Raw genomic sequence first — 18,400 nt, 5'->3', positions numbered from 1 at the left:
CCGTTGTAGATTGGTCTCAACACACATTGCAATAGGTTACCATACACGGTCGATCGGAGGAGTATTTAATCACCGCTGACTGTCGTGATTCAGCGCAGGGACAGTCTGCCGAGAGGACGTCATGGCTACACGACGACTACTACTACTTCTCCTGGTCACGGTGATACACAGTAAGTTAAAACTTTATCTACAACACCCTCTCCATGTGCAACACATGAGATGCCAGATCGATTAGAAGTACAGGGGGGTTACAGCACAGAGTAGGTTCCCAGGATTGCGAGATCCATGTGGGTCGAGAAGTCTCAGGCTGCTGGGTATGTGTTATTTGCGTCAGCTTTAACCCAGAAATATCACAGATATGACTCGCATTATCGACCATTGGTTTATCTTCGCCAGGTTCGACTACCTTTTGCTATCGTGATGACTGTGTTGCACCTATCTTACTTAAGTTACTTGATACGTGACAGCCCCGGAACAACCTAGTGTGACTACAGGATCAAACATCCCCCACTCTCTCACTGCTCAGCATTAACTATAGGCGTGTCTGCGTAACTTATATTTTACTAGGTGTGTTCCTGTAACTCATAATTAACTGGGTGTGTTTCTGTAACTCATAATTAACAAGGCGTGTTCCTGTAACTCATAATTAACTAGGCGTGTTCCTGTAACTCATAATTAACTAGGTGTGTTCCTGTAACTCATAATTAACTGGCTGTGTTTCTGTAACTCATAATTAACTGGGTGTGTTTCTGTAACTCATAATTAACTAGGCGTGTTCCTGTAACTCATAATTAACTGGGTGTGTTTCTGTAACTCATAATTAACAAGGCGTGTTCCTGTAACTCATAATTAACTAGGTGTGTTCCTGTAACGTATAATTAACTAGGCGTGTTGCTGTAACTCGTAATTAACTAGGTGTGTTCCTGTAACTCATAATTAACCAGGTGTGTTCATGTAACTCATAATTACCTAGGTGTGTTCCTGTAACTTATAATTAACTAGGCGTGTTGTTGTAACTCGTAATTAACAAGGCGTGTTCCTGTAACTCATAATTAACTAGGTGTGTTCTGTAACTCATAATTAACTGGGTGTGTTCCTGTAACTCATAATTAACTGGGTGTGTTTCTGTAACTCATAATTAACTGGGCGTGTTCCTGTAACTCCTAATTAACTAGGTGTGTTTCTGTAACTCATAATTAACTGGGTGTGTTTCTGTAACTCATAATTAACTAGGTGTGTTCCTGTAACTCATAATTAACTAGGTGTGTTTCTGTAACTCATAATTAACAAGGCGTGTTCCTGTAACTCATAATTAACTAGGTGTGTTCCTGTAACTCATAATTAACTGGGTGTGTTCCTGTAACTCATAATTAACTGGGTGTGTTCCTGTAACTCATAATTAACTGGGCGTGTTCCTGTAACTCATAATTAACTAGGTGTGTTCCTGTAACTCATAATTAACTAGGTGTGTTCCTGTAACTCATAATTAACTGGGTGTGTTCCTGTAACTCATAATTAACAAGGCGTGTTCCTGTAACTCATAATTAACTAGGCGTGTTCCTGTAACTCATAATTAAGTGGGTGTGTTTCTGTAACTCATAATTAACAAGGCGTGTTCCTGTAACTCATAATTAACTAGGTGTGTTCCTGTAACTTATAATTAACTAGGCGTGTTGCTGTAACTCGTAATTAACTAGGTGTGTTCCTGTAACTCATAATTAACCAGGTGTGTTCCTGTAACTCATAATTACCTAGGTGTGTTCCTGTAACTTATAATTAACTAGGCGTGTTGTTGTAACTCGTAATTAACAAGGCGTGTTCCTGTAACTCATAATTAACTAGGTGTGTTCTGTAACTCATAATTAACTGGGTGTGTTTCTGTAACTCATAATTAACTAGGCGTGTTCCTGTAACTCCTAATTAACTAGGTGTGTTCCTGTAACTCATAATTAACTGGGTGTGTTTCTGTAACTCATAATTAACTAGGCGTGTTCCTGTAACTCATAATTAACAAGGCGTGTTCCTGTAACTCATAATTAACAAGGCGTGTTCCTGTAACTCATAATTAACTAGGCGTGTTCCTGTAACTCATAATTAAGTGGATGTCCTGTAACTCATAATTAACTAGGTGTGTTCTGTAACTCATTAACAAGGTGTGTTTCTGTAACTCATAATTAACTAGGTGTGTTCCTGTAACTCATGATTAACAAGGCGTGTTCCTGTAACTACATTATCACACAATGGTTACACACTGTAACCATCACAATATAACTTACTGGTAGCATGACTACGTTATGAAGAGAAATAATTGCAACATAAAAAGTTACCGGCATATCTTATACAGACTGTGGGGTACGTTTACTGTGTGCCTTAACGGAAGACTAAGCGGTTCAGTAAAGAAACATAACGAAACATAAATATTTAAAATTAATATGCAAGCGACAAACCCCATTCCATATCAATTCAAGAAATCTCTGCCAAAGGGAGTCGATTGTTCGATTCCGACTGTATCATGAATGTGTTTATGAATCACTATTAAATAGAGATGACACCGGGTGTTCGCGAAAAGGTGAGCGTATCCTGACCCACCAGTGGCACCGTAACAAACACATGCAAAGGCAAGTCAACTGCTCAACTGAAAACACGGAACATATGGAACAATGTTGTTTTTGTAAATAAGCGGCTTCATTTTACAACGCATGCTCGCACGTGGAATGCTGGTTCTAGTTGTATGTAACTGGAAATCGACTGACGTTTGTTGTTCTCGTATATCCATTCTTGGAACCAAGTAATACATATTGATGAGTCTCATTTAAATGTATACAAAACATGGCAGCGTAGCTTTCCACAGATCAGATTAAATTACTGGCATCTCTTGAGTATGTTGCCATAACGAACCTCTCCCCACTCGAAGGAAAGTCTTTAGGGGAGATGCGATAGCTGTCCTGCCTGACCCACCTGTCGGTCCCTTCACGACAGCTTTCATTCTTAAACCAACATCCTTAATGCATGGGTAGCATCGGTGATCTAAACTCATTAACTTTACATGAGCATATTGCATGAGTTGAAGGAAGAACAAACGTAGCTTCATCGGTTATGCAGACCAACCGCCGTCATACATCACTCTCCACAGACACACAGGCCGTGGTCGACGGCTAACACGACGGAACCGTTCCACAAAATGATCTTAACGCCTATACTTTAACATAGACTTAAGACAGTCTATACGCTACGATGGCTTAATGGCGCGGGGCCGAGTACGGCACCTTGACGGGTAGATACTGAAATCCATCGGGATAATCTGGGGGCCTCAACACCTACCCGGCTATATGATCTGGCGACGACCACCACGTTCAATATTTGTCAACGTCCCCACCAGGACATAATGACATGGTCAGATTCAAGCATCAGCGTAGTCCATGTAGATAGGACACTGACTGATTTATTTACACTTTTGCCACGTTGGAGTAAAGAAGCTACATCCACACCTTCACTTGTTACACCCGACCCGTGAAGATCTTCATCAACCCATGCTTGCCGTGAAGATCCGGGGTACACTAGGTCTTCAGCACCCATGTTTGCGGTGAAGATCTGGGGTACACTAGGTCTTCAGCAACCCATGCTTGCCGTGAAGATCCGGGCAGAATAGGTCTTCAGCAACCCATGTTTGCGGTGAAGATCGGGGGTAGACTAGGTCTTCAGCAACCCAAGCTTGTCATGAAGATCCGGGGTAGACTAGGTCTTCAGCAACCCATGCTTGCCGTGAAGATCCGGGGCAGAATAGATCTTCATCAGCCCATGCTTGCCGTGAAGATCCAGGGTACACTAGGTCTTCAGCAATCCATGCTTGCCGTGAAGATCCGGGGTAGACTAGGTCTTCAGCAACCCATGCTTGCCGTAAAAGATGACTATGTTTGTCGTAAGAGGCGATTAACGGGATCGGAGGGTCACCGTTTCCCAATTGCGTAGATCGATGCTCATGATATCAATCACTGGATTGTCTGGTCCAGACTCTATTATTTACAGACCACTGTCATATAGCTGAAATATTGAAGAGTGTGCGGCGTTAAACAACAAACAACGCACTTGTTACATTCAGGTAGGCAATTGCCCGACAGATGACAGGTAGACGCGTCTGGAATATCAAACACCTGTTGACTCTGTGATCATGTCGGGACGGTCTACCTGGTCGAGTGTCAAATTGTCTGTTAATTTCCTCCCGAACAGATCGGAACAATGTTCTACAGGACAATGTAGCCCAATATGAGAACTTAATAGTATGAAATATGAGTTATGGTTTTAATGTAAACGTAAATACTAAATAGAACGTTAATTCAACTACAGGGATATGTTATAGTCGACAGTTCTCAAGTTGAATCAAGACCTGGTTGAAAATACTGAACATTTTTCATAAACTTTAGACATAATTCCACTTCAAGTTCAAATCAAACAACCCTGTGGGTATTCTCATTTAGAATAGGCCCCCAGCAACAACCTCTGCTGGTGGGAAGTTGCGACTTAAAGGGTCGGATGGTCCTGTGACTTGGTTGGTAGCGTGCCATCGCGCCCCACGACGTGGATCGATGTTCACAATATCAATCACTGGATTGTCTAGTCCTGACTCGACTTTTTACAGACCGCCATCATATGGCCGGGATATTGGGCGTTACAGTACATGCAACAAACAAATCAGATCAAACAACGATCGTATCGACCATGAGTGGGAAGTGCTATTACCGTGTCATGTTGCAGGGCGGGGACAGACGATTACAATGTGACCTAAAACAGATTATTACCCTGAGCAAACTGTTTGGTTATGGGTCCAGAGCGTTCCCGTCAGAAGTGTTGTCCGATTAAATGTGAGGAAAACTTTAAACTTGGATCTCTGGACAGCTGGCACACACAGCGTTACTGAACGGCCTGTCCTGTGTTTGCACTAGTCGTCACACGTTGATAACTCAGTGGCAGCTTAATAGGAAACTTGACAGATCGAAATAATACATCTTTCTTATTGGTTTTTTTATTAGAAGTATTTGTTTAGCATTATACACTGTAAACACATGAGTTAAGATCCTAAATACAAACCTGAACGTGTTCCTTGTCCCATACGTGTGACGCGTTTAGGGTCTAAACATGTTTAGGATTGTGTTCTAACAGGTAAAACGTGTTTAGGGCCTAAATGTGGGAAAGACCCTTGTCCCCCGTTGAAATTCATTGTAAGATATTTTAAAAAGGGGCGCTTTGTATCTGCTATTTTAGCGTTTAATTGGGATTAAAGTTGAGGGTTTATGGTTGTAATCAGGTATACTTTCATTGTCAGCTTCCGTTTCCTGTATGAGAGAAATACTATCAGTCATACAACAACACATTTAAAAACACAACACAACTAGTGCATCACGCTACCATCTGTGCCAAGGAGACGTTGACGTCCAATACGTCACAAGTGTTAACTGCCCTCGTCACCCTTATCCTAGCTTGGTATATTTGTACAATTGTATGTGGATATTGTACAAGTTCGTTGTCAGTCCTTGGGGCGGTTGGGTAGCCTAGTGGTTAAAGTGTTCGCTCGCCACGCCGAAGACCCGGGTTCGATTCCCGACATGGGTACAATGTGTGAAGCCCATTTCTGGTGCCTCCCGCCGTGATATTGCTGGAATATTGCTAAAAACGGCGAAATCCAAACTCATAAATCTTATCCATATTTGACTTAATGCACAATCATATGCACTTTATTTAAGTTGAAACATGTTCAGATTATGGGGATGTTCGATTTAGTTGTTTTCTGCACATTTTGTTAACCAGACAGTTGTCATGGGAGCTTATGGCGTCAGCCGTTGTATCATGCACGACGTCATCGCATTGTGACTTCTTGTCCGTCTCACAATTGTGATTGGGGGCGGTCGGGTAGCCTAGTGGTTAAAGCGTTCGCTCGTCACGCCGAAGACCCGGGTTCGATTCCCGACTTGGGTACAAATTGTGAAGCCCATTTCTGGTGTCCCCCGCCGTGATATTGCTGGAATATTGCTAAAAGCGGCGTAAAACCATAATCACTCACTCACAGTTGTGATTATTGCTAATAACGTTTGTATTGGACCATGGCGATAAACCTATGATGCGTATTAAGATTCACAGGTATTATTGAGTATTTGATACCGGAAATATAACACTCGAAATGTCCGGCCATCGAATGGTTCCCCTGTACATCGGAAACATACAATGTGTATCTGCTGACGACGCGCGCTTGACATGCATAATACATTTCATGTGTTTGTACTCCCTATGATAAAATATCATTCTCAAAAGCCAGCACCAGATGTCATGGCCACATAACCTTGTTATCCCTTTGCGGGGAAACTAAGATGTGATTGAAATATGCCCATACTTCGGTGGCCAAACATTTCTCGCGTCATATTGGATTCAACTTGGTGGGTTTAAAGCCTACGCCCTCTTTAGAGTTCAGAGAGAAAATCGTGTTCCCAGGACTGAATATCGCCGAAAAACACCATTTCTGTAGACTTTGAAAGGCTCAAAAGCGAAGTCTATGAATCATATTCATTGTTAACAGTCGCCATGGTGTGTATATGACTCAAGTAGGATGCCGACCAACGCTCGGATAGTATGGCAAAACTGCCGGTATTGAAACATCGTGACTCGCCTAATCTCGCATGATATACAATACACACTATCAGGCAGGGATAATATACACCTACAGTGTATTGGGTAGAGCATCCAATGACAACAGACAACACTCTACCTGATCCCTGGATTAGGACTAATAAGTTAGTACATGGCCTCGTGCAATCCATTACCTACTCTGGTACGCCCAACTGTGTTGGCCTTCATTGGGCGACTCTGATCGCCCTTCAGCTCCAGCTCATGACGTATACGTCTCTCCACCTGGAAGTGTTGACGGTGCTGTCAATGAAGCTACTCATCCAAGCAGAAGGGGTTCATTGTCGCCGCCCCGACCCCGGGTATATGCACCCATATAACCATACATGTTCCATATGTTTTATATATATAGACTTATTCATCTTCTCAGACACGGCTGTATGAGATTTCGCTTTATGAATTCACATATTTGGTGTATTTGATATACAAAAAACGCTTGCTGAGGTCCGTGTGTTCTTATATCACTTCACCCACCACCGTACACTATATTCGGCTTCAAGTACTGGGCAGTTCCCCAGCGACTTTGGTTTTGGGTTCGGTTTTGTATGGTTATGGACATCTGTTGGTGATAAAGCTTGCTTGTGAACGCACGATGGGTGGGCCAGTATGTTTACATGGGTTGTGGCAGGTAGGGGTAGACGTGGTCGCGTCGTATAAGCCCAGGTACTCCCAGGACAAAACAGTAAATGTGACAATGTACGATACAGTTTTTCGCAGTTCATTCGAGTTTACCCGACTTGGAAGAACCGACGATATGACGTCTTTACTCACGTAATGGCCACGTTGAAGCATTACTTTTTACATATTTGTCCACATTTTTATATTCTACAGCCAAATAGTTTCTACTCTACTTTTGAAATGGTAATTCATATAATTCGTGCAAGAGTACTTAACAAAGGCCAAAGGAGAACTCTTACTGGGAAGCCGTCTGAGGATCGCATGGTGCCGCTACACTGATCCAGTTGGAGAGCTCCTCTATGAACGAATGGTCATCATGCTACCCATGTAAAGTCTTGTGTGTCCACACCGCTAACTCAATACTCAACTCATCGTTCAAACTATTCAATCCAGTAAAACGAATGTGTACTTTGTTTGGCGACCATTACTGCGTTGAACACAACTTACCTTGAATTTTACACTTACAAAAGGCTAAACAATGCAAAGACTAGATATCAAATTATATAATATATCAAAGACACCAGTTTATTTGATCCATGGAAAAATATCAGTGCGGACACAACTATTCTTGGAGACGAACCAGTCCAATCAAACAAGCCAGGTTACAATGTGTTTGTATCCCGTAACCTTGACAACTGATGCAGCCGGAGGTGAGGCAGGAACCCATCATTAAACAGTTTGTGCCTGTTGGAAATTATGTGAAATGCAACGAGTACAGGCTTCAGAACAACGCCGACAAACATACGAATAATTGATCAAAGATTTCTTGAAGAATCTATTGACCAATACCAGGTTGATACAGACTCTCTGTAAGTCTGATTCAACAGAGATGAACAACTGTTTCTAGAATTCAATAAGAAATGCACCTGGTAGAGATCTTGGTTATCAGCAGCCCACGCTTGTCCCCCGTGAAGATCCGAGTTAGAATTGGTCATCAGCAACCCATGCTTGTCCCCCGTGAAGATCCGAGTTAGAATTGGTCATCAGCAACCCATGCTTGTCCCCCGTGAAGATCCGAGTTAGAAATTGATCATCAGCAACCCATGCTTGACCCCCATGAACATTCGGGTGAGAATTAGTCATCAGCAACCCACGCTTGTTGTTACAGGCGACTATACTTGTCGTAAGAGGAGACTATGTCGTAAGAGGCGACTAACGGGATCGGGTGACTTGACTTGCTGACTTGATTGATGCATGTCATCGTATCCCAGTTTCGGAGATCGATGCTCATGATGTCAATCACTGGATTATCTGTGCTAGACTCGATTATTTAAAGAATATCGTCGTATAGCTGGAATATTGCTGAGTGCGGCGTTAAACAAAAAAACAACAGACAATAAGAAAGACAAGATGGCGAGATGAAGTCGACACGAGTTGTTCCACGCCACCAAGTACTGGGTACTAGCACGTGTGAAGCTGACAAGATTGATGACAAAAACGATATTGTGCACACTCTAAATATATCATGAAATCTCCTATGAATAGTAGCGGCAATAGTTTGGGATAATATTTGGATATACTGGATCATGCCGATTGCATGAGAAATACCAAACATTTAACTGTTCATTGATTTGGTAAATGTTTTCGTTAGTGTAGATTAGAGCTCATATAGGAAACGGTAGATTCTTTAAATTTCCTTATAATGATAATAGCATGGCAATGGCTATCACTCGCATCAACATAGCTCATGCTGAACACCCTATATCACAACTGACAGGAGACGCTACAAAAACATCAGATAAACGGAGACGTATTTCCAAACTTAGCAAACTAATTGTTATGTACTGCTACTTTTCTAGATGACGGTATTTTGGATAGACCAATAAGCAACTATAAAAAAACATTTATTGTGTAGAGACATAAAATCAAATTGATCAGAACAACAATGATTTCACTAGGTATAGATTGATCAAAACAACATTGACTTCACAAGGCATAGATTGATCAAAATAACATTGACTTCACTGGGCATAGAATGAGCCAAACAACTATGACTTTACTAGGCATAGATTGATCAAAACAACTTTGACTTCACTAGGCATAGATTGATCAAAACAACATTGACTTCACTAGGCATAGATTGATCAAAACAACATTGACGTCACTAGGCATAGAATGATCAAAACAACTTTGATTTCACTAGGCATAGAATGATCAAAACAACATTGACTTCACTAGGCATAGATTGATCAAAACAATATTGACTTCACTAGGCATTGATTTATCAAAACAAAATTGTCTTTACTAGGCATAGATTTATCAAAACAAAATTGTCTTTACTAGGTATAGATTGGAAAAACAACATTGACTTTACTAGGCAGAGATTGATCAACAGACCATTGACTTTACTAAGCAAAGATTGGTCAACAGACCATTGACTTTACTAGGCAAAGATTGGTCAACAGACCATTGACTTCACTAGGCAAAGATTGGTCAACAGACCATTGACTTCACTTGAGCATAGATTGATCAAAACAACATTGACTTTAGGTTTTCTCTTGAATGAAGCTCTGTATAAATTACGTTACGGTCAGAAACACCAATTTGTTCTTTTACTCGACTCGCCCATGCATGTCTGTTGGGGAAATGAGAATAGGTAACATAGATGTTTACATCATTATTAAGTTCATACTTGTTTACTAGCGAAAGCATGTGGTATACGGGTGACATTTTACATTTATCATCTTTTTCTTTAAATGTATCGAGTTGATACTGAACACGTCTGTGCTGCAATAGTCTTTTAAATACATAGTTAATGTCACTATTACATAGTCTCCCAGGGACGTTCGATGATCAATGAACGCCGGAAGAGAAATTAAACCAAAACAATCTCAGGTATCTACAGAAGCAGTGCCTCTAGACAATCTTTGAATCTTTTTACAAAAATAACGTTGAATAATTTCAAACATTTCGTATTCTTTTGGTGACAGTTTATACCATGCATAACAAGCAAATAATCCACATATAATATCACCCTTGCCCACATACGAACAGCTGGGATAGGATTTAAACCACAAAGATATATACTAAAATATAGACCATGATAATAATTTATATTGATCAACATTCTGAGTTTTTCACAAAGTAAATGGGTACGTTCTAAGGTTTTCTTTGATCCGTTTTAAAGTAATCCAGCCTCAGTTACATTTTTCCTGTTAAGGAAGTATTTGAGCACCAACGTTAACATGTTGACAGATAGATTGGCGAATATTCCCAATCAGCAGAAATGTACTTTCTCTGCCAATCTTTACTCTGGATCTATATGCGTAGATCTCAATGTGAAACAGATCACGCGGTCAGATGACATCAGCGTTCATGCTAGACAATTTGTCCTGAACCTCTGAATATAAAAACATATATGTAACTGTATCTGTGGTCACCACGTGTTGTAACAAAAGCCCCATGGGTCAAGGAATGAAGTTTTTCCTTACGTTTGTTATGTGGGATAGTGGTGTACAAAGTTGTAACAATTGTTTTTGACAGTATTGACCTTGGTACTTTTCTGAGATTGCAAACAAAATCACGCAAATCCTTTGAGTATTTCAAATCCACATGGTCGTAATTCTATTTGCCTTGCGTGAATATAAAGATCGTATAAAAGATTATGGTTAATCTTTGAGACAGAGATTCGGTGGTACATTTACTTTGCCCTCTATATATTTCTTCATATGGTCTTTTATGGAGTGAAAAAGAGGAATGTGCATGTCTTCAGGTTTTTTAGTCAAGCCAAAGTTGATAGTTCTGATCCATGGTTTTGGCAGATTTCTTCCTCAGTTAACATACTGGCCTTATATGTGGCAGTATTTGATATGTCACTCATGCAAAGTTCTTTGATCAAACAAGTAATGTAGTGATGCTTACATAGAATAGTTATGTTATTGAGGTCGGAACAACAATACACTTTTGTATCTGTAACCGAACCATTGACATGTCTGGGGTTGTCCGCGCCAAGAATGATTGTGAGTCAACAGGATGTAGTAGAAGATGTTGTGGTGTTCACGAACACATTTAAACAAACGTTTTTATTGTAAAAGTGACAGGCTATCCAGAAGCAGAGGAGGAATAGGGTGTTTGAGTTCCTTCCTTGACCACACGTGACAGCAAGTTCCGACGGTCATACACTTTGACACTCATTCTGTAAAAGTTCATATCACAATAAACTCACACAGAGTGAAAGTCAAGTCTTGATTAGCAATGTATCTACAAAACAGCCTCAAACGGCCTGGATATTTTCAGTTCCGTCTTTTCTGGCACACGAGAGTGAGACAAGGTCAGAAAGTCTTGCTTTGTGTAAATAAAATATCAACACAATACATTGTCTGGTATATATGAAATTCTAGAAGAGAATTGTCATTGTCGCATTGTCGCATTGTCATTGTCGCATTGTCATTGTCGAATTGTCGCATTGTCATTGTCGCATTGTCGCATTGTCATTGTCATTGTCGCATTGTCGCATTGTCATTGTCGCATTGTCATTGTCGAATTGTCGCATTGTCATTGTCGCATTGTCTTTGTCATTGTCGCATTGTCATTGTCATTGTCGCATTGTCATTGTCGCATTGTCGCATTGTCATTGTCATTGTCGCATTGTCATTGTCGCATTGTCGCAGTGTCGTCCTTACAAAAATAAACCAGAAAAGGTGTCAAAATTAACCAAAACGCGACAATGAGACAATGCCCCATCTTGGCTTCCATAGGCATAGCACTGCATCACAAAATGTTATATTAACCAGTTTGGTTTGCATTTGTTTGGTTTGTTGATTAACGTCGCACTCAGCAGTATTCCAGCTATATGACGGCAGTGTGTAAATAATCGAGTCTGGACCAGACAATCCAGTGATTGATATCATGATCATCAATTCACACAGTTGGGTTACGATGACATGCATCAACCAAGTCATCGAGCCTGACCACCCGATCCTGTTAGGTGCCTCTTACAAGCATAGTCGCATTTGACGGCAAGCATGGGTTGCTGAAAACCTATCATACCCCGAATCTTCACGGGTCAACCAGTTTTGGAATGCATGCCCCTTCGTTGGACTGGGCTTCGTGCGACATCGAAGGTCTTACATTCCTTGTTTTACACGGAGAAATTCCTCAAAGAAAACAAAACATGTACACTTATTTGTTAGTACGTCCCTTGTGAGAAATGACAGTAGTTTGTAATACGAGTGTAGCGACGTAGGCCAGGATTGTGATGACACCCGTCTAAGATCATAACACAAATAAGACACAAATAAACATTCACTGAATGAGGTCAAATCTGGGCATGTGCCACATACCAGCACAGTAGTAGGCTTCACCATGTATATACAAGGCGTAGATATATAAACAGTCCACACCAGTTAGTCTACGTGCCTTGGTCATGCTTCATTGCTTACACCAGGGAGCTGTGCTTGCACCGTGACTATTCGATCCACAGATTAACCGTGAGTGTACCTTGAGCCCCCAACCCCAGTGTTTTGAGAACAGTGGTGACATTTACCAGCAAGCGGCGAGATACATCATCTAACAATAACAGTATTGAAATGAAAATTGTATCAGATTTCAATTAAATAGCAATAATGGAGCTCGACTGTGATATTTACCGTCTATAGTGGCATGGGATGTGAGCTAATGTGTAATGCTCTCGCGTCACTAATACATCATTGATCAACTAGAGGGCGTTGTTTTCCCTGGTGAAATACCGAATAGAATGAATGAATGAATCACATTCTGCATATTTAAAGATTTTCAAACGTGGTCAAATTAGTCTGACAATAGAAGCCAAACATTTATGTTTACCATAATAATGTGCCATCAACTTCGGTTACACCTGAATGCACTCAGACATTGATTTAACCAGTTGAAAGTCTTTTTATATGTTATACACATCAGTTTATGGAATCTATTACTCAGTATTCTTATTTAGACCACCGCCATCCCCCCCCCCTGTAGGTAATTTAAAAAAGGGGTGCTTTCTATGTTTTATTAGTGATAACGGGGATACGGTAGTGTATGCACCACAGAGAGCTTGAACTATACTATAGAGACCTTGTACTATACTATAGAGAGCTTGTACTATACTATAGAGAGCTTGTACTATACTATACAGAGCTTGTACTATACTATACAGAGCTTGTAATATACTATAGAGACCTTGTACTATACTATAGAGACCTTGTACTATAATATAAAGAGTTTGTACTATACTATAGAGGCCTTGTACTATACTATAGAGAGCTTGTACTATACAATAGAGAGCTTGTACTATACTATAGAGAGCTTGTACTATACTATACAAAGCTTGTACTATACTATACAGAGCTTGTACTATACTATACAGAGCCTGTACTATACTATAGAAAGCTTGTACTATACCATAGAGACCTTGTACTATACTATAGAGAGCTTGTACTATACTATAGAGAGCTTGTACTATACTATAGAGAGCTTGTACTATACTATAGAGAGCTTGTACTATACTATAGAGAGCTTGTGTCTATACCATAGAGAGCGTGTACTATACCATAGAGAGCTTGTACTATACCATAGAGACCTTGTACGATACCATAGAGAGCTTGTACTATACTATAGAGAGCTTGTACTATACTATAGAGAGCTTGTACTATACTATAGAGAGTTTGTACTTTACTATCGAGAGCTTGTACTATACCATAGATAGCTTGTACTATACCATAGAGAGCTTGTACTATACTATAGAGAGCTTGTACTATACTATACAGAGCTTGTACTATACTATACAGAGCTTGTACTATACTATACAGAGCCTGTACTATACTATAGAAAGCTTGTACTATACCATAGAGACCTTGTACTATACCATAGAGAGCTTGTACTATACCATAGAGACCTTGTACTATACCATAGAGAGCTTGTACTATACCATAGAGACCTTGTACTATACTATAGAGAGCTTGTACTATACTATAAAGAGCTTGTACTATACTATACAGAGCTTGTGGCTGTACTATACTACAGAGAGTTTGTACTATACCATAGATAGCTTGTACTATACCATAGAGAGCTTGTACTATACTATAGAGAGCTTGTACTATACTATAGAGAGCTTGTGTCTATACCATAGAGAGCGTGTACTATACCATAGAGAGCTTGTACTATACCATAGAGACCTTGTACTATACTATAGAGAGCTTGTACTATACTATAAAGAGCTTGTACTATACTATACAGAGCTTGTGGCTGTACTATACTACAGAGAGTTTGTACTATACCATAGATAGCTTGTACTATACCATAGAGAGCTTGTACTATACTATAGAGAACTTGTACTACATTATAGAGACCTAGTGTCTATACCATACAGAGCCTGTGTCTATACCACAGAGAGTTTGTACTATACTATGGAGAGCTTGTAATATGCTATAGAGAGCTTGTACTATACTATAGAGAGCTTGTGTCTATAGCATAGAGCGCTTGTTTCTATACCATAGAGAGCTTGTACTATACTATAGAGAGCTTGTACTATACTATAGAGAGCTTGTACTATACTATAGAGAACTTCTGTCGGTACTATAGTGAGTGAGTCAGTTGGGTTTAACGACGCTTTTAACAGTATTACAGCTATATCGCTGCTAGAAACATAAAAATGGATGATGTGTTGAGATCGGTGTATGTTTGTTTACTCGTGTACATGTGTGTTCAGACGGGTGTGTGTTTGTTTACACGTGTACATGTGTATTAGATCGCCGTATGTTTGTTTACATGTGTGTTCAGACGGGTGTATGTGTGTTTACATGTGTACATGTGTGTTTACACCTACGTATGTTTGTTTACATGTGTACATGTGTGTTCAGACGGGTGTATGTGTGTTTACACGTGTACATGTGTGTTTACACCTACGTATGTTTGTTTACATGTGTACATGTGTGTTTACACCTACGTATGTTTGTTTACATGTGTACATGTGTGTTTACACCTACGTATGTTTGTTTACATGTGTACATGTGTGTTCAGACGGGTGTATGTTTGTTTACATGTGTACATGTGTGTTTAGATCGCCGTATGTTTGTTTACATGTGTGTTTAGATCGGTGTATGTGTGTTTACACGTGTACATGCGTGTTTACACCTGCGTATGTTTGTTTACACGTGTACATGTGTATCTACGTCTGTGTATGTTTGTTTACAAGTGCACATGGTGTAGGTCGGTGTAGGTGTGTTCACGCGTGTACATGTGTTTAGAAGTGTTTGTGTGAGTTTAGCTAAGTGCATGTGTGTTTATTTATCTAGATCTTGTCGCTCACACACATCTACATCACAATGAAACACCCCACTACACAAAAAACTTTAATGGACAAATATATGATCACATTAAAAGGCTTGGTGCTGGTTTTATCTGTGACAGGAGGTTACCATGCTGTGGTGGACGCGCCGCCCTCCCTCCAAACAGTAGGAGAGATAGCCATTACACAGCTTCAGTGTCGTGTTGCCATGGCCGTGGTGACATCGGTGACACCGGGTGTTGTCATGGCCTGGGTGATGCGATGACACCGGGTGTTGTCATGGCCGTGGTGATGCGATGACACCGGGTGTTGCCATGACCATTGTGATGCGATGACACCGGGTGTTGTCATGGCCGGGGTGATGCGATGACACCGGGTGTTGTCATGGCCGTGGTGATGCGATGACACCGGGTGTCGTGTTGTCATGGTCGTGGTGATGCGATGACACCGGTTGAGTCATGGTCATGCGTTAGGAAACAATCACTCACTCATTCATTGTCCGGTGTGCAGCGTTAAAACATTACTCAGTCAATATACAGCGATCTAAATCTCAGTTTTCTGTTAATGATATCAACTATCAATTAGTACTTCAATGTCGTGGTATATTTACAGGAAACGCCGCACCTCGCAGTAGCCCCCATCTGGGAACTATATCCCTCAAGCTGTTAATGCTATCCAATTAACTCAAACAAACACCATCCAAGTGGAATAAACTAAATGTGTATGGGAAAACGTGGCATGTCCCCAGCAACCTAGAAATATTTGCGTTTTCCATGAAACAACATCGTTCAACATACAACCCGTTATGTTGTTAGATGTCCAACAAACACGGGTCTCAAACATAGAATCCAGACTGCGGCTTTAATCTTCTAGTTTCGTGACAATTGACATTTGCAGCCTTCAATAACCTGGCTCTCCGTGTGACTCAAACCACACATAGTCATTATTTGAGAATACAGACTGTGCCACAGCTCGATGCCACAACCCTAGATCTATACATCGATGTCTGTGTGGGGTGGGTACAAGGTGACTCAATGAAATATGTGTCCCCCGTCCTTCATTCTATAAAATACCCGTGAAGGTCCGGGGTAGAATAGGTCTTCAGCAACCCATGCTTGCCGTAAAAGGTGACTATGCTTGTCCTAAAAGGCGACTAACGGGATCGGGTGCATGTCATCGATCCCAAATGCGTGGATTGATGCTCATGATATCAATCACTGGATTGTCTGGTCCAGACTCGATTATTTACAGACCGCCGTCATATAGCTTGAATATTGCTGAGTGCGGCGTTAAACAACAAACCAACCAAACAACCGTGAAAGGCGACTATGCATGTCGTAAGAGGCGACTAACTGGATCGGGTGGTCAGGCTCGCTGACTTGGTCAATATATGTCATCGTATCCCAGTTGCGTGGATTGATGCTCATGATGTCAATCACCGAAATGTCCGGCCCTGACTCGATATCTACAAGCCGCGTTAAACTAGAAACAAACAAACAAACATCATTTTATAGATATACTAGGTACAATATTAAAGGGAACCCTTCAGCCATGTTAGCTATAAGAATGAAATGACCACCTTTGTTGCACGAGACACAGGTGCAGAACGCCGACAGCAAACTCCCTCTTACTTCGCACACTGCACAAGGAGACCATGCGGTCCTCGGTGGTCCACTAAACGTCACAGCCACGTGGTTCATTCATCGGGTACAAAGAAGGAACATGCCTCCAAATGTGCACATGGCAGAGAATGAAACATTTCGTGCAGTAGGCATGATTGAAGCTAGTCAGTCAGAATGCAGTTGCCAGACATGTTGGTAAATCTAGGAGTGTGACACCATGACTCAGTGAGGGACAACGTCAGGGCTGTCACAGGAATCCGACTTTCGACGTCAATGATACGAAACAGGTTGAAAACTATGGGTTTGAAATCAAGACCGCGTCTGACTGTAGCACACAGGCGCCTCAGACAACAGTGGAATTGTAGTTTGGAGGTCGTCAACACCGGCATTGGACACACACCATGTTTTCTGATGAATCGAGGTTATATTTACGCTTTACAAAGGGTAGACAACGTGTTAGGAGGCGGCGTGGAAGGGGGCACTATCCGGCGCACGATAGGTAGGGTTGTGGCATCATGGTCTCGGCTAGCATCACATACGTCAACACGACAGATCGGAAGATGGTAGAATGGAACATGACCGGTTAAAGTAATGTGGACCAAATGTTACGTCCCGTGGTCATCGGACCCCGTAGGTCAGAACTGTGAGTTCAAGGACGACAACGCACGTCCTCGCAGAGCTCGTGTTGCAGTCGACTGTCTTGGGCAGCACAGTGTCACAACCTTGCCCTAGCCAGCCAGATCTCCACACATATCAGAGATCAGAGATCAGAGATTGAACATCTTTAGAATGTTCTGGGCAGAATGGTTTGCGGCCAACCTCAGCGTTCCAAGAATATGCAACAACTTGAGCAAACCTTACGAGAAGAATGGCGAAGGGTGCCAAGGGCGACGATCAACCGTCTGATATCTAATATGTCCAGAAGATGTCGTTCCGGCATTGATGCTCATGGGGCATGAACCAATATATTGAATTTACTAGGAAGACTGAATTCCACGACGTCAATTTGTCACATGTCATTTCTTAAATTCGGGGGTCCCGTTAGATATTGTTCTTAGTATAGTTTGTGAGATTGACAATCATTCTGTTTGTCGCCTATCGAGTATGACATGTATGTGTCTGTTGCTAAAGATGATGTAAGTCTCACTCACTCATTCACCTTGTTGCTAAAGATGATGTAAGT

General features: G+C 41.2%; 1 protein-coding gene across 1 annotated transcript in view; it reads left to right on the top strand.

Moving 5' to 3' along the window:
• LOC139463568 (neuronal acetylcholine receptor subunit alpha-7-like) overlaps positions 1 to 18,400 on the top strand; it is a 29,431-nt gene continuing 11,031 nt past the window's right edge. Inside the window, exon 1 of the mRNA XM_071244841.1 lies at positions 1 to 170. Coding sequence (XP_071100942.1) covers positions 122 to 170 — 49 coding nt within the window. The 5' untranslated portion in view covers positions 1 to 121. The remainder of the gene's footprint in view (positions 171 to 18,400) is intronic.

Source organism: Haliotis cracherodii, unplaced genomic scaffold (genome assembly GCF_022045235.1).
Source record: "Haliotis cracherodii isolate W230 unplaced genomic scaffold, xgHalCrac1.p SCAF_16, whole genome shotgun sequence".
Lineage (NCBI taxonomy): Eukaryota > Metazoa > Mollusca > Gastropoda > Lepetellida > Haliotidae > Haliotis > Haliotis cracherodii.
This window is presented reverse-complemented; position numbering and strand designations above follow the sequence as displayed.